At 37.2% G+C, this 25968-nt stretch overlaps 1 protein-coding gene across 1 annotated transcript in view; it reads left to right on the top strand.

The window, feature by feature from the left end:
* Window positions 1-25968, top strand: part of LOC111517113 (max dimerization protein 1) — a 471041-nt gene that overhangs the window by 429470 nt on the left and 15603 nt on the right. The window contains exon 5 of the mRNA XM_074169201.1: window positions 2753-2960. Within this exon, the coding sequence (XP_074025302.1) occupies window positions 2753-2960 (208 nt within the window). The remainder of the gene's footprint in view (window positions 1-2752; window positions 2961-25968) is intronic.

Genomic DNA, 25968 nt, shown 5'->3' with positions numbered 1-25968 from the left:
AACAAAGAAAATATTAACTCGGCGGAAGCAACATAAAATATTTATGCATTGAAAGGGTTTCACAATTATTTATCCATTAGTGGGTATGCAAGAAATAATGGAAGTGAAGCCGTTTACGTCGTTTGTATCATGTATCAAAGATTCGGTCAGGGTAGTTCACCTAAAGAAACAATGAATTCTAGGAATCATTATCAGAAAAATCATTGAAACAAATCAATATTAGTTTCTATGAACTTTGAGACGATGACGATTTCTACTAGAATAATTGCCCATTTAGAAGAATAACAAAGCGCAAACCTGAATTGAAATGTTGTGTCAATCTTTGTATTCACTTCTTATGTCGATAACAGAGCTGTATACCTTCTGCAAACGTCAATATATTGCAGTAGAATGTGTTGCATAAATCATTTAGAAAAAGTAAAAAAAATAATGGTCCAAGAGCGGACCCTTGAGGGACTCCACTAGTGACATGATGAATATTTGAAGATAAACCATCGTTGTAGACATACAAGAGACTTTTGTTCAAGAAGAACGCTACCAATGCTGAGGATGGGTAGATTCCACTCCCTTTTTCGTTTCTCCTCAATGAAACACCAGTTTTGTAACATACAATCATAAATTTACCGTCTTCCTAGTGTCTCATCAGTCGTCATCCAGAAAACCGCCGATCCATGCCTTTCCCATCCTGTATCCGTAAATCAATATGGCGGCCTCTGCAGACCCACTTCCTCTAACACCGGGGTCGTTCGCAGTAAATTCGTGTTCTGGTCACAGTTAGCAGGTTATTGATGATAATAATTGATTAGAATTATCTACTGGAAACTACTCCTCTGGCGATGGTTCTCGGAAGCCGTGTACAGGGCCATAACGATCGGATTTCTGCAATTGGATACGAAATTGGGGACGGAGTAAATTGCCTGCTCATTCACCATTCTTGTTCGATGATAATCACCGTATTATTATCGAAGAGGAACTTTGATGTCAGAGGTATCTTATGTTTCTGATGAGCATGCTTGCACAGCACCATTCTGTAACTATGAGTAGAGATGAAAATATATCTGGAGGTCTAAGTCTGGAAAATATATTAACATTTCTTGGTTTTTTAGTAAACCAATCATTATTATGTAGCTGCATATTACAATGTGAATGAAATGAAGTTGAAATTATAGGCGACGAGAAAAGGGAGCTGTATGAATCAAATTTCTATGGTCAAAAATATGGTCAATCGTCGTAGTTTTCTGTTGAAGTGTAATAAAACAATGTGATTTTTGAGTTCTACTCCCAAGAATCTGATTCCTGAATACAAGTCAGACTCCTAGGCCTGATTTTCTGGCTCGAAGGCAAATTTTCAGTTGAGAATTTCAAGCATAATTTCAATGTTAACAGCCATAATTCTAACGTATGTCAAGACTGAAGTCTGACTTCTAAGTAAGGTCAGAATTTCAACAACTCGCACATCAAGATTTCAAGAAACGGTTGAAAGAATCGGAAACTCGAATTCTCCATACAAACGAAAAATCGGACTCAATATCAGAATTTCAAGATTCAAAGTCTCAATTCGGAGATACACGTTCGAAAAATCGGAACTTCAAGTTTGAGATCAAATCTTCGACCTCAAAGTCATATTTTCGAGATTTAAAATCGAAATTTTGAAATAAGTGTCAGTTTCGAACGATTGAAATCTGATTTCAAACATCAACTCTAGTTTTCAGCCAGAGTTTCCAGATAAAAATAAAATTTGAAATAAAAAAGATCCAATAAACAATTGTTCACTTAGATAATGATTATAGTTGAACAATACTACTTTTCAAATGGATATCTCTCTTCTACGTAGCTTTCCGGCCAAAACGAGTGAAAGAAAACATTCCCTGGATGATAAATGCTGCGGAATTGCAAAGTTTAGGTACAGAACTCTCCCAACATGTCAGTAAAAACTAAAGAGTCCTAATGCGAGGAACGCTCATAGTAAACTTCCTGGAACACTAAAGTCGTTAGCAAACTTTCCACTTTAAATATCGCAGTGTCGATAAAAATAACTTGATGCATATGTAACAAGTAAAGTTACTTCGATGGAGAGGCAGTATCATGATGCCAGCTTTCAAATACTCTCCTTCGAGAGTATTTGAAAGCTGGAGTTGTGGAGTTCCTCCAGAAAAGAGGAATTGCGTTGATTATATGACAAAAATTTCCGTTCATTAAATAAAATGAACAGAAATCACCAAATTCATCGACAATAGAAGCTTACTCCATAATGTTGGGGGTCTCCTTTTTCAAAATTGGTGAAAGAAGACCAATTTCCAGTTCATCAGTGAATTCACCGAGTTCAATAGAGAATTGGAAATGCTAAAGGTTCGAAAACATATGAGAATATAATAATAAATGCTTTCATTGAAAGGTTACTCAGTACAAGAGATACTAATCTAACCTAACAAATGGCAGAATTCAACGTCTGCGCATGATACATCAAGGCAGAAATTGCTCTTACATCCATATGTGAGATTTTCTTGGAGATACAATCAACTCCAAGTGGGTTATTAATTTTCCAAGATGAAATGATTTCACTAATATCACTTGAGTGTACAGGGAGTAATAAAAAGTGTGATTCCATGCATTGTTGTGAAGCTTTAAGTTCCATTTTTCCATGGTCTAGCAGCCCGGGTTTTGTACCTTATAATCAGGAATAATATAGAAAGTTCAGAATGCAATGAGACTCTGGGTATAAAATCTTATCACTTTTTCGTTTTTCTTCCAGACCCTCGAAGACAGAGAACGAAAGCACTCAGTATATAAGGAGCAGTTGAGCCGGGAACAAAGGTTTCTCGCCAGGAGACTAGAGCAACTGTCGTTACATTTTGCCATGTCAAAGAGGCGTTCCGTATCGGAATGTTCCTCGTCGACAATGTCTAGTAGTTATTCCACCACGTCCTTCTCTTCTGCGCCTTCGCCCATTTCCGAATCAGGTGAGTGTTCTTTTTCTTTTCTTTCCTCAAGGAAGTCTTGTGTAACATGAATCATTTAGAATTATCCTAATAACGCGTATCGTCGCCTAAGTACTCCTTTCAATGGCATTGCAAAATAATAATTACATTGTGTTCTCTATTGTGATGAATACTTTTATTGAGAAGAATATGAAGAAACAGGTCTGGAACCGACTCATGGTGCTTGAAACTTGCACTCCATACAAATTTCCTGAGGACAAATGACGAGATATCTGAGAAACTGTGAAGAAAGGACGTGTTTGATAAAAGGCCCTATGAATGTTTGAAGATACTGAATATCAAGTTAAATCCAGACCACCATCCGTAACACTGTTGAAAGCTGAATCGTTCAATAGCTAAAAATAAAATGAAGCGTACACCTCGACACCGCTAAAAATCATTCGTAATCAATTTTCTGGATTGGAAATGTGCGCATAAGCGACAATTTCACCACAACGGATTATTTCATTATCTTGGCGAGTGCGTGCAGAAATATCCTCCCGATGAATATTTCCGGAAGTGGAAAATCAGTCGCTAATTGGAGAATTCGAAGGCGAGCTGGCAGAGAATTTTTCAATTTCATCACGTTTTCCCTAATAACCAATAATTCAGGATTCCATACCAGAAATTATTCAAAGGGATGGCGGGTGACATCCCCTACGTACACGGAGGTCATCAGCGGGGTTCTCAAATGCGATATGCAGGTGATTGATTGGACTCCATTAGGATAATTAATGAATAATCTGAAGTGAACGTTGGAGAGAATGTTGAATTTATCAAAAAATAAACGACACTGTATCAAAATATCTTGTTATATGAATTTTTAAGATGATAACAGTTATAGTAGCAGTAACGAGTAACGAGCAAAATGAGTTTAATAAACCTAGATAAAATTAGTGAGTAACAACATATTTTTTTAAAAAAGTGATACACAGTGACAATGAAAATATTGAGTCAAAATAAAGTAATATTTGTTGTTATCAAATTAAAACGGTGCAAATTGTCCAGAACTATTTCCATGTGCAATAAACGTTTCCAAGTAGCTGGGTCATTATGTAGGCCAAACGGCATACGTTCCAACTAGAACACTCCGTTTGGATAATTAATTCATAATTTGATGTGTCGCTAATCGTTAAGAAATATATTGAGCTTATCAAAAATCAAACAACACGACATCAAAATATCTGCTAATATGAATTTTCAAAATAATAACAGTAATAGCGACAGTAATGAGTTGGCAAAATGAGTTCGATAAACCTAGATAAAGTTCCATGACATATAGTAACAACATAAAATCCTTTCATTAAATGGTACACAGTGGCATTAAAGAATTGAATGAAAGTAAAGTAATTTTCGTTACAATTATGAATCACAACGTTTCGAATCATCCAGAACCGTTACCATGTCTGTAAAACGTTTCCAAGTAGTCGGGTCATTATGTAGGCCAAACGGCAAACGTCCAAACTGTTTTAGGGACAACAAAGTTAGTTAAGGGCCTAGATTTCTGCTACAGAAACTTGTCAATACTCACATCCAAATAACTTCTTTTGCTGGGTATATTTCTCAATAGAATGTTTCAGTAGAGAATGGAAATGCAAAAGGAAAATCCCACGATCCACCGCTTTCTCTAAACCATTAGAAGAGAAAATGAGCAACATAAAAAGCGAAACATGGAATTATTAAAAGAAAGTTCCATCAGGATCAAATGAGCACAACCTAAATAATAAACTCGGAGGCAGCGAAGGGCTTACAGTTGAATAATTTCACCATTTCTCGCTCTGTCATCAAGCATTGATAAAAATAAATGAGAATAGTGAAATCAGTTGAGCGAGCGAAATGAGATGAGAGAGATGGAGAGAAATAGATTTTTGTCCCAATCATTTGATAACGAAAATGGCTGCAATTTGGTGCATCGCGTGTCGAACCGAGAGATCGACTCGAATCGAGTTACGTCATTCGTCTGTTTTTGCGATATTCGATCAACTATTCAGCATATTCCGTGGAAATTCCTTTACCGAAGGATGAAATTTTTATGTGTCTGGTGGCAGAAGGTTTTTGATAGAATGTGTAGTATAATCATCCACCCTTCATTCACCAAACAAAAACTTTGTGAGAAGATGTACAAAAAATAATCCCCTGTGAATGAGCGAACTGAATAGTGAAAGACCTAAAGAAACACTTTTGATTACACTTCGCGTAATTCAAATGTTCATATGAAATTCATTCAATTTTTTTTAAATACGTTTGATACAGTTACACACAATAAGTACTTGTTTGGTAAGCAAGAATCATCAAAAGCAAAAATTTTGTTTTCTGGTTATCGATTATCCCACTTCTGACACCATTCTTGATTCCGCTCCTCATTAAGGCTCACTATTCAAATAATCATTTCAATGAGTTGAAAAAAAAGGTTTCGGCTTTCTACTTCTTCACACTCCATACAAAAAAATGTGGGAATCTTGCAAAGAAAGGGAGGGAGCAAATCAATCACCAAAATCAACACTATTGAAGGGTTGCAAATGCTGCAATGGTTTTTGAGTCAAAACTTGTCCATCTAACACACTTTCTCTGGTAGTTTTTCCTTGTGGTATATTTTCTTATACCAACCCTACATGAGTCAGATAATTATTGAGTCATCAGAAATGTTAATAAATCACAATGAATAATAATAACAAGTATTCCCTGTACCAGATATCCTATTTCAGAATGAAAAATAGGCAAATTGATATCATGATATAGCTCTAACATGATGTATATGTAATTACTATGCACTGTACAAATTCGAATCCATTCTCAATTCATCCGAAAACCCTACAAATATGTTGATTACAGATTCAATCGATAGCTGAATTGCCTCCAACAATACGTTTCATAATTAGTTCCACCCATTCGAATATTTGAACGTCATAGATAAAAACTTCATAGTTACTAAATGAGATATTCATTACATTAAAATGAAAATGACGATTACAGGCTGGTAATTCGTTGAAAATGCCGCCATGTGCGACATATAGAGTATCCAATTATTTTCGAATTACTGGTGGTGTCAAATATAATAGAAATGTGAAACTTTTCTAGCTGCTTCAGTCCATATCGATTTATCGCATTTGTTGGACGGCTTTTGATTTGCTACTCTACCCTAAACAGAGACTTCGAGATATAATCTACTGATGATGTCTGTCGTAGTAGCAGCCGAAACGTTAAGTACAGTCAAGTTCCAACTGTGTCAAAAGTTTATTTTTCGGGGTTGTGGCCGTGGTTTGCCTTCGATAATGAATAAGGTGTGACAATAAATTTTGGAAATTAGTTTAATATAGCAGTTGTGAAATTATTTTTGTGGTATCAGGGACCACAGTTTTTCATTGATAAATGGGTGGATTTTGGCTGGTATGGATGAAAATGGTGATTCTCGTTACATCTCTTAAATGAGTTTTTTCAGTAATAACTTCTAAACAATAATTCAGCTAAGTTAAATTTCTATTCCAAAAATTCTAAGTGCTAATAACTGGAACGACTCAAAAGTTTTTCCTTTTCTCCAATAATCAATTCGAAAGCATCCATTCGATTCCTCTCCTTGCCAATGTCTCCAACATAAAAGTTGCCATCAGACCGTGAAAAGTGAGCCTCCTCCTCTGAGACCGTCAGCCGTTTTGCGTTCCTCGCGAAATTTTCGTATGATTGATTACTCCTGAGCATTCCTACCATACTCAACCAATTTATCTCCTCGTGGAGAAAAAGGAGCTAAAAGTTACCCGCCAACTTGTCAGTGAAACACCCGAGGAAATTTATTTTCCGCACCGCAAACACTATGCGGACAACCACGCATCAGCATAAACGCATTTCCCAGTTACGTATTACAGGAATTTTCCCTTGGTTGTTCAAGATCTTTACAAGCAAGTAAAAGTTGCGCTGAAAGGGTGGTATGCAACCATTTTTTTTAATGAATTTTCATTTTATCATTCAATGTAGTTATCTTCGAGGGCTAGACAACAATTATAACGGTCTTGAGGTCTGAGAACAGGAAAAGTCGCTGGGGGCAGATCTGGAAAGTACGGAGGATGCGGAAAAAATTCCAAGCCCAATTCATGCAATTTTGACATCGTTTTCATTGATTTGTGACACGGTACATTGTCTTAATGAAACAGCGGGCATCCACTGCGTACATCGTCCTCGTTGCTCATTTCCCTCGTTGAAACTTAGCGAACCACTTCTCAACAGTTGATTTTCTTGGTGCAAAATCCTAATGATGTTTATCTCACTATTTTGAAGGACCAAACACTACTGTTCGTTGGAATTTAATTTTCAGGCAGGATTGGCACATTCTGAACCTTTTTCTACTTGATCGATACATCGAATGAATTTTCCTCTGCTATACTCTGCCGTGGTAGTTCAAATGCTCCATTGCAATAACATTGGCACATCAATCCAGGAACCGACTCAATATTTTTCTTTCGAGGAATAATATTGTCGTGTCTATCACATGCCGTTTCGATTGGGAGTGGTTCTCAATCGACGGTAATAATACTCTTCATTCAATTCGGGGAACGATCAGGATGTCGCAGATGGGAGACGGTTTTTCCCTTCAATGAAGGTAATAGTTGGGAGCTCAGGTTAGTCTCATTTATTTGAAAGAGTATCGGTAGCTAGAAATGTATGAACAGTGGAAGACTGGATATGGATATAATTATTTCATTGATTTCTCACGTGAACTATTCCAAAATGTAACTCCGGAAGCTAATGTTGAAATTACCGAATCAAATTGAACCAAAGCGTCTCAATTCAACAAAATAAATGATTCAACCCTCAACTCATCCAGTCCATTATCCTGATTAAGGCTGACATGTAACCAATGTTTCCCAATCCAGCTTCTCAACAGTTTAGATCCATTCTCTAATCTCCAAGTCGTCCAGGGACTAATAAACGCCCGTCCTGACGAAGATTCATCAACATTTACTTGGAAAATACCTTGTATTTGTTCAAGCATGAGCAGAGTCTGAATAGTCTAAATAGTCTCTGTTGGCTGTTTATGTTCCGTCTAGTTATGGAATTCAAGGGTATCAACCTATGCACATACACACACACGTGAGGATATCAAAAGAAAGTAAATGTTATTTCACTGGAGTGAATGTATCTCTAGAGAGAGATGAAACCGTCCACATTTGGATCAATTATTTCATTACATACTTTGACACATCTTACCGAGAGATCTGAAATTTTGAGTGCAAGCATTTTGGAGTATCTGTAACTTCACTAAAAAATTTCAAGAAATCATCCCAGCCTGATGTTATGACTGATTCAATAAAATGTCCAGTATTTCGTTCGTTACTTCATTTGACACTTTTTAGAAACTTTTTTGGGCACAGACACGGGGGATCTTCAGCAATATGACACCATAACGATATTTGTGAACCATTATTTTTCTGTTGAAACATATCATGGAAACAACAACAGGTATTGTTAACAGAGTCCAAAACTGATAACTACTGGAACTTAACATTCAGTGAAGCGGATGGTATTGATATATTGTGCAGAAGACCTACTTACAATCTTTGAGAGAAATGCAAATTAACTTTCATTGACAGAACCACTTTTGTGGAATAACAACAATAAACGTAGCTGAAATTTCATATCAACATGGGTATACTAATACATAATATAATAATAAAACATTGGAGTAACTTCAAGTTTGATCCTCAAAAGATTCAGATAGAGTTAACATCAAACGGTCTTATCAATTATGTGGAAAAAGGTAGCGTAGTCAGAACGATAGAACTAGATTCAATGTAATCACGAACAGCACCTATAAATGAACCTTATAATGACATAATAATAATAATGAGCATAGTCATGCTATTCCAAAATCAATAAATCAAAACATTATAGTAGAACTAGAGGTAGTCATAAAATTGCACTGAAAGCAACTGAGAACAAGGTGTCTGTTGTCAGAATCTCTGAATCTGAAGAAGTTATTTATTATCCACACAAGAAGTGGTGAAAGGCTGATAGGAAACGCTTGCTGAATATCAATGAAACCAAAGTTTTTCCTTTCGAAAAGAATATGTCTTATGTGCTACTAACCTTGATTCTATTTTGATAGAAATATCAAATCAACTGGGTCTGCAACTGTATATACCTCAAGGTATTTTTCATTCATCCTCCTCCCGAAAAATCCAGGATTGGGATTGAATAAGGCAAGTCATTCTGCAAACATTATGTCGGAGGTCATTCCCAGACTGCTCTAACTTCTAACGTCGAATAGTAGTCTTGCTAAGCTCTGCATAAACATGTTTTGTGCAACTGGCAATGAGCATACATCTGTATATTCTTCATCTAACCTCTCTTTCAAAAATGATGTGAAGGACCTCTAAGGTCGTTGGAAATGTGAATATGGGTGGATATTCCAACGTGATAATGAAGTTGTTTCAATAAACTTGGGGGTCTTGAAGGTAGTATTAGAATAATTGTAGGCTATAACATCTAGAACCTATATCTCAATTAGTCTAAAGATAATACTTAGAATAATGAATATCCCCTCTGTTTTAATATACTCAAATTTTCAACGTGGCAAAACATCGAACAAGTGTGCACATACGTCGAGCCAAATTAGGGAAAGCATCTGTGTTTCGCGACTCGGTTAATAATGCAGGCATGTGCATATTATTCGCACTAGTTCGGTAATGGGACGCGAAACACGACAATGGGATGCATTTTCCTACAGAACAAGGCGACGTATATGGGGGCGCTAATGAACGCGAGTTTGTTGATTAGCGTAACGAGAGATTTTCAATGTGGGTGGCTATGCAACTTTTAGCAAGTGTACCCGAACAATTCGCAGAAGTAATCATTTGAGTGCCTAGCCTAGTGAAAAGTTTGTATAGTCTGACTCTGTTCAGATTTTTCATTGTCATGTGGGTGAGGTTCAGATTGTTATGATGAACAACGCCATGAACAGATCGAGATCCAGTGAAGTTTGCAATAAAGTAGATGCGAAATAAGGTTCTTGGGGAAGTCAAACAGAGTAGTTATTTGGTGTATGATATTTCAAATGAGATAGCCAGAAACTTTATCAAATACTGTAGAGGTAGGTACAAGGTATGTGCTCTGCGGTTCTCTGTTTTCTGACAGCCCAAGTGTCTTCAGGCGTGAGTTACCTGAAGTGGGTCATTCAATCAACGTAACTCATCCCTGCATATCCATTTTTTCTATGTGAAAGATGCTGCCGTTGAGGATACATTTCGGCATATCTTCTAGAAGCTTCTAACCAATTCCCCTGCGACAGACCGTAAACGTAATGCATATCAGCCATTTCCTCAATTGTGTATGCCATTTTAATAACAAGTGAATTATTAAAGTAACAAATTAAGAACAGAACAGAACAACAACACACAATTAATATGAATTCAATTTCGAAAATTCACAAACTGACAGCGTCATACCAATTTAATTGTCACTACTAGATAGATTAGTTTCGTATTTTCGCATTTATGACGATGTATCTCTGTAGTTGTTCGTAAAATAATTTTTTGCTGCGAACTGATTTATTTTGGGCAAAAAACCCAAGAGGCATTTTTTGTTAAGAATGAAACAGGCTATCGCAAATAAATTTTTAAATGGTAAACGAATAGTAAGACAAAAAGTTTATGGGTTGCGTTTTCCACCCCTTACAACCATGGTGTAAACCAAATAAATTACTGGCTAAGTGTCTTTTTGACAGTACAAAACGTCAGGTTAATTTCAATATTGTAACTTTTTCAGTGCTTGTGAGAAAAATGGTTTTACAAATTTTATGTACCCCTTTAAGGGGCTGTATCTTAACAAGGGATGCTCCAATGAAGTTTCTTTATATGAAAAATCCTATCTTTTTTTTGATGAGGAATCACCTCCTCAAATTGTTTACACTTATTCAGTTACACCCTGTATATTGAATTTTTGTCTGTTATTAAGTAATGAATTCATTAAATTAACTTGGAATCCGAAGTACTCATGCATTGTGGAATTGGCCGCGGTGGTAGTGCGTCCGACTCACGATCGGAAGGTCGTGTGTTCGATTCCCGCTTCGACCAGATATTTTTCTCGAGAGAATTCATCTGGTTGAAGCTGGAATGATTCTGCAACCGTGTTAGGAATCACACGTTAAAAGGTAAGACCTCGTTAGTCCTTAGCTCGCACAAGTTTCTCAACTTCTGAGAGTTGTCGTTCGTATGGGGGCGATAGCTGATTAACGGAAAAACAGATTTTAAACAGATTTTAAACAGATTTTTTTTTTTTTAAACAGAAATAATACTCATGACAATATTCTTCTTGATGCTCAAAAGAACCAGGCTACGAAACTCAATAGTAGTGTTGAAGTTATTTCTACTAACAAAAGACTAGGTCATAACAGTTGGTGTAATGTGTGGGGTTATTACAACTGTTATCAACAGACACGAAACAACATAACAATTTTCACTGAAACCTATCCAAGAGCTGTTTTATTTTAAATTGTCACGTTCAAAATTGAATTCATGTATTTCTGAGTCCTACACACCGAAGTAAAATATCATCTTCGACAAAAATAATTTTGTTCATTCGCCATCTCACTCAGACAAAGATCGAAGTAATTCCCTGTCTCGATTCCAAAGACCTCTAAGCCTTTCCGATTCACATCTCCGTCGAATGCCCGCTCCTAACGGGAAACCATAAAAGTGAAAAAGTAAGTGAAATCCGAAGTGAAACCGACGTCATCAGTATCCAGCGAAAAATAAGAAAAACTCCCGCGCGCATCGGGAGATACCAAAGTATCTTTTTATCATCGTCGACATATTCCTCGTAAATTCGGAAAAATTTCCGGGAGAGAGATCCCGTCCGCTTTTTCGGTCCGTCAAAGCTCGGAAGCGACTTTATTAGAAACGGGGAGGGTGGGGGAATGGGGCGGCTGTCGACCGGGGGCAGCTGTAGTCGAACAGGACCAGAGCAGAGGGCAAATATTTGCGGGTAGTTAGAGATGTGTTTGTCCTCACACATGAGGAAACCGCCTCTCGGGGGCCGCACATCGATCTCGAAGCCGACGACGGGGAGAAGGTCGATTCTTGGTTTGATGGACGCGGTTATCCTTGCTGCGTCGCAAGAAATATTCGTTGTCGTAATGAGTGGTTGGAGGATGATTTACAGAAGTGAACACTTTGTTCAGATAATTGGTTCTGATATAGTTTTGATTACCTGAAAATAGGCTTCCGAAATGGCTTAGCGAAATATTGACACTCGGTTTCGAAAGAAATGAAGTCTATATAAAATATACGACATTTCTAATTTTATCAGAAATAAAATTATACTTGAGAATTACACTTTATCTGTGGATCATGCTGTTGAATGCTGCTACTTTGTGTTGATAGACTATTACTTCCACGAGTAATCTACAGGAAATATTTTTCAGGAGCTCGTACCATTCTATGAAATATTGAAAATCTCTCTCCATCCACGCAACCCGTTTTAGCTACCTTCGTACGATCTCGAATAACTTTGTACGTCAATCAGCCAGCGCAAATTCACCAGAATCGATGAAAACTACCGGCTCGTCGTTCCTCCTCGATGACTCCGCTTTGATCCGATATTCATTCGCCTTTTCGGTTGACCGTCCGTACATTTTCATCCAAAAGCCTCTGCTATTCGGTGGTTTATTGCTTTTCCGTCGAATAAACACGTTAAAGAACGCGACGCTGTCCGGACGTCCACGTGTACGACGTCGCTTTAACGAGTCTGTTTTTCTTTTTCCTTGAACGTTGATACGTTGATGCGAGTCAAGAAAATACAAAACGCAAAGCCAACTGTCTAAAAAATTATTTTCAATGTTTCCTGTTGTTTTTTGGGTACACAAAACCGGTCTCTGTATGTAACAGGGTACACTTTCAATTTCCGACACATATCAATGATTTCATCAACAATTCTAGTCAGTTTCCATTTCTTTTGCGCTGCCACCTGATCAACAATTGAGTTCACAGATGTCAGACTCAAGAGGAATGGCACAACTCATGAAATACTCAATAGTGATGTAGTAAATCCGGCATGGTTTTACTAGTATTATTATATATACGTATCCCACTGAAACATCTACGGTTTTATAGCTGAGTCACCAATAAAATAATACGTCATTAACTATCTATCAAGCCTTGGTACCCCTTTCGCTATTTCCGTGTTTGTTTTATTTAAATAAAATTTGGCAGCTACTGTCACCAGATGCGAATTTCTCCACATCAAATTTTGGATGCTAGGCAAGTCCAAAAGAGGCTTGAATTCCGTCTCCTGCGCTAGGAGGAGGTCTTTAGTTGCAAAGAGAAAAGATCTTAAAAAAAATCGCAGACACTTCCTTCCAAGAGATTACTATGGTAGATTTCGAAATAAAAGCCTGTTTAAAACCTTCAGAAGAAACTATATTCAATAATAAAGGAAATAAAGGGAAAATATATAACAAAATAGTCAAAGAACAAAGATATCAAAAAAAAAATTAAAAAATAATAACCATAACTATTCGTGGCATTCCCAGACCAGTTTTGATGTCACCTTCGGGTTTGTCACCTTCGCTCTTGCTGTCTGTAAAAATATTGATCCGCTCATAGTCATAGTCCTAGCGGATAGCTGTGGTTTAGATTTCTAACCGCTCGGTATATTCCAGCTCCCGTTCCGTATTTGGTCTTCGATCCATCTGTATACCAGGTGTTTTTCCAAACATCTTTTCGGGATGACTAATGGTGAAGTTTGTGTTAAAGTTGTACTTCGGTGTCATGTGGTCCGTGCACATATTCAAAATGTGTTCATCCACTTGTTCCGAAATTTCTGTTCGCTGCGATCTTTTGTAGTTCGGTGAGTTTACCAGCCTGAATTGGCCCATCCTGGCCTCCCCCATTATCACAAAGTGTAAAGGAGGTATATTCAGGAGTGTCTCCAATGCAGCTGTTGGGGTAGTTCTCAATGCTCCCGTCATTCCCAAACATGCAAATCTTTGCACCTTACATAGTTTATTGATGGCGGTAACCTGCTTCATCTTTGGCCACCAGACCAGAGATGCGTATGTTATCATGGGTTTAACCACCATCTTGTATAGCCAATATACCATGTCTGGTTTTAGCCCCCATATTTTCCATAGATTCGTCTGGCGAGCATCAGTGCTACTTCCGCTCTATGCTGTCCAAGTGTTGGTTCTAGGTCAGTTTGGAATCTAGAATCACTCTCAGATATTTAACCTTCCCCGACACTTGTATATCTTCACCTCGATGTTTTAGAGGTCCTAGACCCTCCGTTTTAGTCCTCTTGGTGAATGCTACTATGGGCTTATGTTAAGCCCTTCTTCTTCGGTCCATCTTGTTATAATTTTCAGAGCCTGCTGACGTATCATCAAATGCGCCCTCAATGTCCAAGAAAGCAGCTAAAAGTGCTTCCTTGTTTTTGTAAGTATATTCTACTGTTACCCGACATAGAGCCGTTTCTGTTGACATACCTGATCTGTATGCATATTGGTCTCGATGTAATGGTCTGATAGCCAGTGATACGTCCCTGATATACCTGTCAAGTAGCTTTTCTAGCGTTTTCAACGCAAATGACATGAGACTAATTGGTCTCAAAGCCTTCGCCGAGTCCGATTTTTCCAGGTTTCAGAATGAAGGTGGACCTGATCAGTCTCCAAGTTTTTGGTACGTGTCCCAGTGCTAAGCTTGCCCTGAGAATTATACACAATTTTTCGAAAAGTGCTTCCGATCCCTTTTGAAGTATTACTAGGTATATGCCATCAGGTCCCGGCGACTTATAGGGTTGAAATGAGTTTACAGCCCATTTAATTTTCTCCATATCTATCACCATCTTTGCCATTTGCCAGTCCTCCCTGGATGCCCTTTTCGGGGTCTCCAGTTCTGAATTCGCCCAGGACTCCGCTGTTAGATTTGTAATTTGTGACCCGGGAAAGTGTACCCGGAAAAGCTCTCTGATAGTCTCTTCTCCAGTTTTTGTATAGTCCCCTGTATTTGTTTTCAGATTATTTATTGAAACCTGAGGTTCCTTCGAGAGTATTTTGTAGAGCCTGGCACATGCTTGGGTCTGTTGAACCTTCTCACGTCGCCTTCTCCACGTATTTTTCTTGGATTTCCTCAGGACTTTGTTATACTCAGTTAGGGACCTTCTGTATTGGTCCCATGGACCTGATTTCCTTGCACATTTGAAGGTTTTTTTAGTCAAAATCCATGCAGTCTAAACAGGCTTCCAGGTCCACCGTATAGGCTCCCCAGTTTGTTTTCCGGGGATTTTGATATGTTAGGATCGAGGTCTGAATCCCTCCGATTTCAAAGTTCATGTGTCGATGGTCTGAACAACTTTCCTCATTGGACACATTCCATTTCCAAACATAGTTACTTACAAATGTAGTTCCTATCGTTACATCTATCACTTCACTACGTCTCGCATTTACGAAAGTAGGTTTATTGCCTTTGTTTGAAATGTCCAAATTATTTGCCATGATAAACTCTTTCGTTGGTGTTGGTGCTTACCCAGGTTAGGTTAGGTTAGGTGAGCATTGGCATCACAGCCAATTATAAGTTGTAGTCCCTCCGCTTGTTGTAGCTTACAAGAAACATTCTTAAGAACATTGTTTACGCCGTCTTCAACGTTGAGTTGCACACAAATCAGAAGTGAAAATGTTCTGGTATAGCTGACTCGCTAAGAAACTGAATTTATGTTGCGGCATAATAAACGCGCAAGGCTTTTAGTGAAGGGTTGGATAGGCACTTTGAACCCAGCCCGAGCTACCTGCTAGTTTCGTTTCGAAAATATTGTTTGTGAACCTTCCACTCCATCTCGGTAAACAAAACAAAGCGCATCTAGAGAATTAAAGCCCGGCTTATGCGGAACCGGATTTTTCCCGTCCCAAATGAAACGTGCTGTATTCGAAAAGAATCACTTAACTCGTTTCAAGAGTGAGAGAGATCTTCTCCGTATGTTACCTAGCTCCTTTATCCTGACGCTTGTGATCTTACATGTGAACGAGCACAAAAAAGAACCTCATTACTGACGAGAGCCCGAGTCGCGCCGCAATTTTTCTTTCTCCTTCGGCGTTCCTCATTAAAAATTAATACAGCAATAAAAAGAAAAAGCGGACGGGTGTTATATGCGCAAGAGTGCATTGCTCGGGTATTCGCTTATACTCTAATTCTGGGAACGGTAATTGCTTCTAGAGCTTTCAATTACGCCCATCATTTTTATTGGGTGATTTCAATTAAAGTTTTTTGGACAAGGGTGATGAAACTGAGGGGCGAAAACAGTATCTCCGTTTCTGATCAAGCAAGAGATCACGAATTATTGTTTGGAAGAACATTTTCAACGTCTATATTAAAACCTGACGTTGATTCAGTAATAAATAGATATCTAGTATAGTAAAGAATTTTATCGTTGAGTGTGATATCTAATAATTGAATAGAACTGACCGATACTTGATGAAAATCCATACCAAAACTCATTATTACAGTTTATTGTATGATTTCGCCTATAAATGGTTCTACAAAAACCGCGACACGTGTTTCTCAAGCGTAGAACGCTTGAGAAACACTTCTTTAAGAAGTTTTGTATCTTTGTCTGGTGACTAGAGAAAATCTACATTAAAATCTCCACACAATATCAAATAATCTGAACGATACGTAGCCATGCTGATTGCCTGGGTCAAGCAATTGGTAAAAATATTTATGTAGCCATCGGGTGATCTATACACATCAGTTATACCATCATTTCTCAAACAAACCACACACATTTCAATATGAGATTCTACAGATAAATTTTTGATAACAGAAATTTCGTCAATTTGCTGATTTGACTTCTTTGCTAAAATAAGAACTCCCCCGCGAATGTGGTACATAATGGTGAAAATAATGAAGTCTATGAATTCCAACCACTATGCACTATATTTCTGAAGTTCTAGACAGTTTTCAATACGACTGCTTTCAATTATGTAACAGACATTTTCATCACAAACGGAAATCTTTATACTTTGACGACAACTCTTGTAGCAAAACTGTATCAAAATAATTTCACTCGATCAATCTCCACTGCAAGGAAGTATCGCAAAACGACCCAATGGAAGTTTCCATTAATCCACCCCACTAGCACGACCGAACAGAAAAAAGAGCAAAAAATTTCATCCAGGTTTTTCCTAGAGCCTGTTACCGATTGATTATTCGTTTTTAAGAATGCTCATTACCATCTGCCAGACTTCATCTGCAGTTGTCGAGTTTAATAGAACGTCCAAATGAGGCACGTAAAATGCATTCCAGGTTTGTTGCTCTCTGGAAAGGTCAGACGTGTCACTTGGGATGAGTTCTTTTTGTTGAACTGATATTTTTCTTTCTATCTGGTTTCGACAAGTCTGTAGTTTGTACAACGTTGTGTTTCATTGGAGGAATGAAGCTGATAATGTGACGATGAGTGGAATTGATTAAAGTTCTACCTGGAGAACCTACAATTTTTTTCTTTGAATGTTGTCGTTAATAATAAATCAATCGACAAATTTTGGTACAAATCAGCCTTCAAGAAAAAATTAAATTTCGAGGCTCAGGCAACATATGTTCCTTCTTCAAGTTTTTCAATCGCCTACCTCCTCAGTCATTACAAAACATAGACTAATAGACAACAAATTAAATAAATAACTTGATCATTTTCAGTTCAGATCAGTGTTTATCCAGTATTATTATTTGTTGAAAGCTATTTCCATCTATGATGATTTAGCAAAACAGACTGAATAAATGACAACTGATTTGATAGATGTAGCTTTAACAATATGGCCGATATCAATTGCCGATAAAGTTCGGAATTTCCTGTTGGGAAACGCTACATAACTACACTGAGGCCTCATTCTTCCTACTCCTCAGCTAGTGACATGCTCCAAAGATTTTGTGAGTTGACGCAGGGTCTCAGCCTGTTTACTACCCAGGTCTCCCCACTAAGGGTCTCAATTGGCCTACTCTCTACTATAATTATGAGTATGACACATAATGAAGAAAGTTTGCAATTGCGTTGGTTTTGTTACACTCAAAGGAACATTCAATGTTGCGTTTTTGTTTTGTGTTCTTTTTGGGTGGATTGGTACTCACATATATTGAAATTGATCGTTGTAAAAATGCATTTGGTTGAATTTCATTAAAGTGAACTTGTAGCAACTTCATTCAACATATAATAAATACTCCCTCACTGTTCCGGTATGAACGTTTCGACACGAAATTCAGCCACTGGAAACATTAAATGTCATTTGAATATTATATAGCGTCCATTACAGAGACACTGAAATATTGATGTAACAGTTGTGCAGTTTACAAGTCGAAAAATTCTGTTCGCTTCCATGTCTGCATTCTATAGCTACATCGAAACAGTTCACAATATTTATTTCAGGGAACTCTACCAACTTTTTTATTCTGTTTATGATGAGAAAACAGTTTTTTGAAAATGCTGATTGACTTGTTGGGAAAATATCTTTGGAGGCTACTTTTCAATTGACTAGGAACAGGGATAATACAGACATGATGAAAAATTGGAAAAAATCTAAAGAAAAGTTGTTCCTTGAAACTGATTTCGTTCATTCACTTTTGTTTTTTTATATCTACTTCATTTTTGTATTGCCATTTTTATTCTTTTCAAAAACATTTCTTTCTCACCAAAACAAAATTGCTGTCTCTCGACTCACGTTCTACTTAGCAAGTTCGCTTCATTGGGAAATGATGCTAACAGAAAACCTTTCAATTTGAACTTTGGAAGCACTTCTCCCTCACCAGAACGAAAAGGCTGTCTCTCTCTCTCTTCCTCATTGACGATTTTTAAATTTGATAATTTCCATATCAACTTCAATAAACTACAAATTGATTAGTCCAATCAATGTATTTTTCAACCAACCCTCTGCTTCAAAGTTGGCCTTCAAAAAAGTTTCTATGATTTTTTCCAAAAAAAAAACAGTTTTTTTCGGTTACTCTACGTCGAAACTTCCAATTTGGCATTCAACAAATGAGAACCGTCGTTGAATTTCACTAGTTTGGACTTCCATTGTCTAATATGATATGAAATGATCTGAAATCCCTGAAAGAATAAATTAAATCGAAGATTGAAATGAATAGCTGAAAATATTAATTTTTAAAAACTTTGAAAAAACATCGAGTCTTTTTTTCTGAAAAGGAGAGCATCGCTAGCACCGCACCACACTAGGTCCCCTCACCTGTATGGATTACTCAAAATCCACAAGAAGGGTGTTCCGCTCAGACCGATCATTAGCTCCAGTATTCAGCTGCTCAAAACTTGTCCAGATTTTTATTTCAATTATACATCCGCTACAAAAAAATCTTCATCTTATGTGGCGAATTATTACAGACAATCGAAGTCACAGAGCAAGATTAATTGATAAGTTTCGACGTGGAAAGCTCCCATGCCAACGTTCCTGTCGAAGAAGCACTTCAAATCATACAGAGGAAGTTATCCGATGACAAGTACCTGGAAGATAGGAGTTGTGTACGGAACTGCTATTTCCAACTGAAGGACGCAATCTTTACGCTGCCATGAGGGAGTACCAATAGGATTGCTACTTTCACCAGGTATAGCCAACATGAATATGGAGTGGTTTGGAACTCTGGTCATTGAAGAAGCCCGCAAGAAGCCCGGAAGTCTGGTTAGGATACGTTGACGACACCTTCATAATATGGAACCACGGAAATACAGAACTACACACCTTTCTGAAGCATATCATCAACGTAAGTCCTTTCATCACTTTTACAATGGAGAAGGAAGCTCACAAAGAATTGCCATTCTTAGACGTATTGGTGAAGAGGACCAGCACTAAGTGGGAAATATCTGTATACCGAAAACCCACTCATACGGGACAGTATCTGAATCACGAATCCAACCATCATCAATCTACCAAAAGAGGAATCATTAAGGTCTCTGGTGATCATCAAAAAAGATTTTCAACGGAATGATTACTCCAAAGTGGTGGTGGACCAGATTCTGGCTTGCCCTTTTCTATGTCAGAGAATTGTGGAAAAGGATAAGAAGAATTGGGTCCAAAAACAACATTAGAGCCTACTTCAAATCCGAAACACCATCCGTAGCAGCTCACGAAGACCAGGGCCACCAAACGCAGACTGCGATTCCAAGAATTGCATTTAGCGGCAAATTCTATATCGGTGAAACTGAGAATGCTTTCTGTTTTTACCACTTTTTTTTGTAACCAACGTTATTGCAGTTTCGTCCTATAAGGACATTTTCAAACTTATACAAGTGGTTAAAAACATACAAAGTTTCATTTCTCTTTTCTTCATTAATTAATCAATTGATTATATAAAATTTAATTTTATGAGCATTTTTTCAAAATTATTCTCTCATAAATACAAGTATTCTACTTAAAAAACATACACTTATTTATTTGCATGCCGTATTCTTAACTTAGCAATCAATCAAGGTCAATGAACTGAAAAGAAATTTAAAAAAAGATTGTTTTTGTCAGATTAAGCGAATCCCTCTAGATAATCGTCAGATTATGAGACAGCACGTCTAAAACATAAATATGAACCATATATATCTTAATCTGACGCGCTTGAGCTTTTCAAAATGGCGAATTTTTTTGCACCATATAATAATGGCCGCGAGTTTGCGTCAGATCGAAATCGTCAGATTATTGAATGAGAGCTTTTTTTTGTTGAACTCAACACCCCCTTAGAAAATCTGACGCGCCCGATAAAATTTTTTTCTTTTCACTTTTAACCCTTACGTACAACCACCCACATAATGTTAACGATCAGATTAACATACCAACATCATTAAAAATACGTAGGACATTGATGCTATCAATATCTGATGCGCTCGAGTATGTCCATGCAACAGTATTTTTTTACATATTCAAAAATCTATAGCCGCTTCCCCCACTGATGAAAAGGTATATTTTATATAACATTTTTTCTTGTTATCATCTAAGCTTTGCAACCTAATATGTCTCAATGACGCTCGAGTAAATCCCCATTTTGCGTCGTGGGCTCCCCTGCTATCACCATCTGACCTAAAATACCACTCACTATACAAACTAATGGGCTTCGTTAGGAAGCTGGCTTTATTTGGTAGTAGGTGTGAGCTATAATAAACCCTTGCGGGTTACGCTGGCGGTTCTAATAAACCCACTCACTTTGGACCTAACCTAACCTAATTTGTCATCTCCATTCTCTGAAGACGCCAACTCATTTCGTGAAACGCGCGTTAAGAAAAGTATTGAATTTCTGCATCGGGACCAAAAAACCCACTCTATCCCCAATTGTTCGAAAAGAATCCAACCGTTTCTATCCATTCCACTTTTTACGCAATCTAATTAACGAATAGAACGAAACGGAAGGCATACCTGCGATCCGCAGCGGCCATCTTCCGTTTCCACCAACACGAGAAATTTAATCATCCTTCGGGTGAGTGGATTTTGCCCAAATCGCAATTATCCGAATACGGTGGCGGTATGTATCTAATCCCTTCTGCGGCGTATAAAACAAAAGGCTCTAAACTTCCACCTATTTCGGACAATTAATCAAATTGTCCGAAAAAATACGCGGATTAAGGCTCAGTCGAATTGGCCGGTGTTCTGCAGATGTCGCTTGGAGGGTGTTTAATTAAAAAAAATAATCGGGAAATCCCTCAGATGAAGTTAAACAGGTTCACAATCCGAATATTGGTTAGATATGTGTTATAATATACTGGTCCGTCATTCACAGTTACGTTGAACGATGGTGTGCCTCAGGGATCCACAGTTTCTCCCTTATACATCACAACTTATTCAAATCATATTTGAATAATTAATCTTTTATCGAATTTAAATGACAATTGACTGCAAGTTCAAGATTTCAAAAAAAGAGAAGGATTTTCATTTCGTTCTGCCATCTTGACGGTTTCTGAAAAAAAAATAGCATAATAAAAAATCTGCGAAGAAAGGGAATAGTCTAAATGAGTCTAAAATTATGGCGCAGTCTGCTTGAACAAAATTTCCACACGATATCTTTGTCAAAGGAAGACCAACAAATTCAAGAGTAGGCTACAAAATCAGCCTGATACTGGCCTGAAAATAAATTTGGAAATCCAACTCATATGAAGATGTTTTTGTCGCTCGATCTACAATAATCGTTTATCAACTTATTCACATTTGCAAAACGGTGATTTTCGGAAACAGAAAGGCGAAGAAAATTCCCAGAATAGAAAGGATTTAAAATATTACCCCGACCATATTCATTGTTGTGTTGGATCTAAATGTGGGGAACTGGCCAAATCACGCGTCGTTTTGAGCGATCTAATGTCGGCTTATTACATTTCAGCCATTCCCTCTTATCTGCTTACATGCATGCCGAACCAGAGACGTGCCTAAAGAATATTTGGTACGGAAGAATGTGAAAAACTGAAAAATTATAAATCTGTTTCTTTGAGATTGTTCAAAAAATGTGGGAAACAAGAGCAAAAGTAATTAACATCAACAAACATTCTTCATAAAGATGCCCAGAGGTTTTTCAAATATAAACTGCGAGAAAAGGTTCATCTGTAACAACTACTTCCAAACATGTGAAAACGAATCTCTTCTGAGAAATATTTCCTTTGCAATTCGAATGCAATATAAACTTTTCGAAACGATTCCAAGTTGTGCAGATAATAACGTATTCATTAGCGAGACCAAAATTGTCAATACAATACATATTGTAAGCAAATGATCTGTGCAACATAATGAAAATTGGTGAGAGTGCAGACAGTTTTTGCTGGAGGTGTAGCAGAATTTTTGGTGGAGGGGTATTTGAGAAATTGGCGAATGCGTATGAAAAATCCGCAAGAGGTATATGAACAAGTGAGCACATAGGCAAAAAAAATCACACGACACTCAGCATATCTAAAACAGCAATAATGAAGTTCTCAGTTAGTAACTTCCCCGAACATTTTGTTATCTACGAAAACAGGGATCTACAACGACTACATGTGACTACATTACTCACATGGACTACCTGTGACTACAATACTCACATGTGACTACATGACTACATGTAATTACAATACTCACATGGACTACATGGCTACATGTGACTACAATACTCACATTTGACTATAATACTCACGTGGACTACATGTGACTACAATACTCACATGGACCACATTTCTACATGTAACTACAATACTCACATCTGACTACAATACTCACGTCTGACTACAATTCTCACATTGACTACAATACTCACATGGACTCCTCAAATTGGGACACGATGCGGTAGATTGAGAAAAAAATGTTATGCTTTGAGATTCATTGCTAATTTCTGTAGTGAACTGATTTTACTAAGCTTATGTTAAACGATCATAAACTGTCACTAACGATATGAAATTTTGAACTGGGATGCCAGATCTTCCGCTGAAGGAATATTCATTTTGAAACGAATGCTCTTGAGGATCATTGCCGGTATCAAAAATCTTGAGGTATCAACTGTTGATGGTCTTTACATTATCCCTTCGTCCAACTTTCACTATGAAAGCTTTCTTTATCTTGGACCTAAAATGTTCAATAAGCTAGATGATACAATTCAACAATTTCCAAATCTGAACATTTTCAAATAAAGATTGTGAAAAGTAATTGCTAAAAATAACACTTCATAATCCAACCTGGTTTTATAATTATGTGTATGCATAGTTGTTTTATTAGTGCTACAATTATTTTATGTCATAACTGTTTCTATCTTCAGACGATTCGGTTGTCACTGTACCTATAGAAATATTGCAATTATAACTTTGTATATGTCAACAAAATATGTTTATCATCTTTTTCAATAGTATTTTACGAAATATACCTTCTTCAAGATAAATTATGATCCTTGGCAGACACTGTCAGTTCAAAAGCAATACATTTTATTCGTTTTGAACTCTCTCTAGCATCAATCGCATTTTGGTGACTATCATCCTTTTGTGATTATGTGTTGCTTGTGTATATACTTAGATATTTGTGTCTGGCTTGCAGTTGTGCATCTCACCCTCAAGGTTTACCTTTTCTGAGTTACCTGAATTTATTTGCAACACATTACTTTCCATAACATAACTTGTGTGAACTCTTGTGAATTAATTCAAAATGGAATAAATAGATAATATTCAAAATAAACACTAAAACAGTATTCTACAACTGCCCGTTATGTTACGCCCCTGCATCAAACCATTCTGGCATCCGACCAATATCAGACTTCTAAATGTACCATGCTTTTATTCAAGCCAACGGTTTCTCCGTTCGAACAAACTCCTTAATAAATATTGAATACTTTTTACATAATGGACTCCGAATGCATTAGAGGTATTTTCGATCTGAGTTGGAAACGAAAAATCCCTATACTTTGCCGGAATTAATGTATAATTCAATACTCACCGGGGTGGGGGAGAGGACGATTGAAATCTTGGTACGGTCATTTACAAATTTTCTGATAATTTGTAGAGGGATAATAATGAGCACTGTTTCCCAGCCTAAAAATCGATTTGAAATATTGTAAAACTGATTGAATTAACGACGAAAAATGATAAGTTTCCTGGTCGTCGCTGTTCTTCCATTATCTATTATTATCGCTCCAGCCACAAGGAGTAACAATTGAAAGTCCCAGTAAAAAAATCTGCTCTATCCACTACCATAATATCATCATTAGATATAAAAATCATTGCGAAAAAACAAAATCTTTGAAGAACAAATAAAATTAACAGCAAGGTGATTTTTTTACTATTGTTATTATTATCATGTAATTGCGACTGGTCACATCTAGATTCTTTCCAAAATTCTGGTGTAGATTTACTTCTACATGCAATTTAACGGCATACTGAATGTGTGTGGAAGCTAGAATTGAAAAAATTTCTTTATGGTTTGCAAAATCATGTAAGTAGAATTGTAAGCGACTTCAAAGTATTTTGAAAAATAATTTTTAAAAAACTCGTGACAAATACTTAATAGATGCAAAATAATTTGGTAGATAACACAAGTATTATCTGTACAGAACTAATCGCGTAATAATAATTCGAAAAATGTCTTTTCAATAACCAATAGACCAATATCAGATGAAAGAATCATTGTTGAAACATTCGTAGTTTTTTTCAGCAGAAACTCGATTTGTACGGAGAAAAATGTTGACCCAGTGACTGTCATTAAGATATTTGCAATTGTCAACATTTTCTGAGAGTAAAGGTCCCAGTACTGATCCCTGAGGAACCCCTAATGTCACACCATGTTCCTTGGACATAATATCGCTGTATTTGACTGTCAAATGCCGACCATATAGGATATAGGATTTTATCCAAGTCAGTTCCACGGCTTCCTAGCCCGGATAAAGATAGGTTCATCTCAACTTTTTTATCGTTCTTATGCATCGAATGAAATGATCTATTTCACTGGCTTTACAAAACTGCTCTTTGAACGGAGTAGGCTTCGCCAGGGCTTCGAGACTTCGATTGTGCTGCCTGTTTTGGCCATTATGTGCAAATTTATTGGCCTGCTCATTACAATCTCCCATTGTCTGTCTGCGTCTATTGATTGATCGGGAAATGTACGCTCTGTTTGTGATTTGCATTATCTTGTCAGTTTATGCGAACGCATTCTAGATACAAGGTGACAATCATCATCTGGATATTAACCCAAACATGAATTTCACAATATCCAGACATACGAAACGATACGTTATAGATTTTCATCAAGTATAGGCCAATTACATTGCATTATAATAATGGCCTTCGATAACATTCCTCACCACAATAGTATATTGACAATCTTCAAAGTGATTCACTACGTGGGACTGCTTGAATTCATTTTTGCACATCATCAAAATTATCAGGAAATCAAGTTCCGCGGTCTCTTCTTGCTCGATACGCCTCCTGTTGTAATAATGTCGGAACCGACTGATGATCACTACCGGGTCCGAAACGCCTTATCGATTTCCACACATAATTATTTCTGGCTTGAAATTCAGTTCTGAACGGGAAGAGAACC

This window comes from Leptinotarsa decemlineata, unplaced genomic scaffold, assembly GCF_025532065.1.
Source record: "Leptinotarsa decemlineata unplaced genomic scaffold, Ldec_3_MD MMD2_P_RNA_scaffold_5, whole genome shotgun sequence".
Taxonomy (NCBI): domain Eukaryota; kingdom Metazoa; phylum Arthropoda; class Insecta; order Coleoptera; family Chrysomelidae; genus Leptinotarsa; species Leptinotarsa decemlineata.
This window is presented reverse-complemented; position numbering and strand designations above follow the sequence as displayed.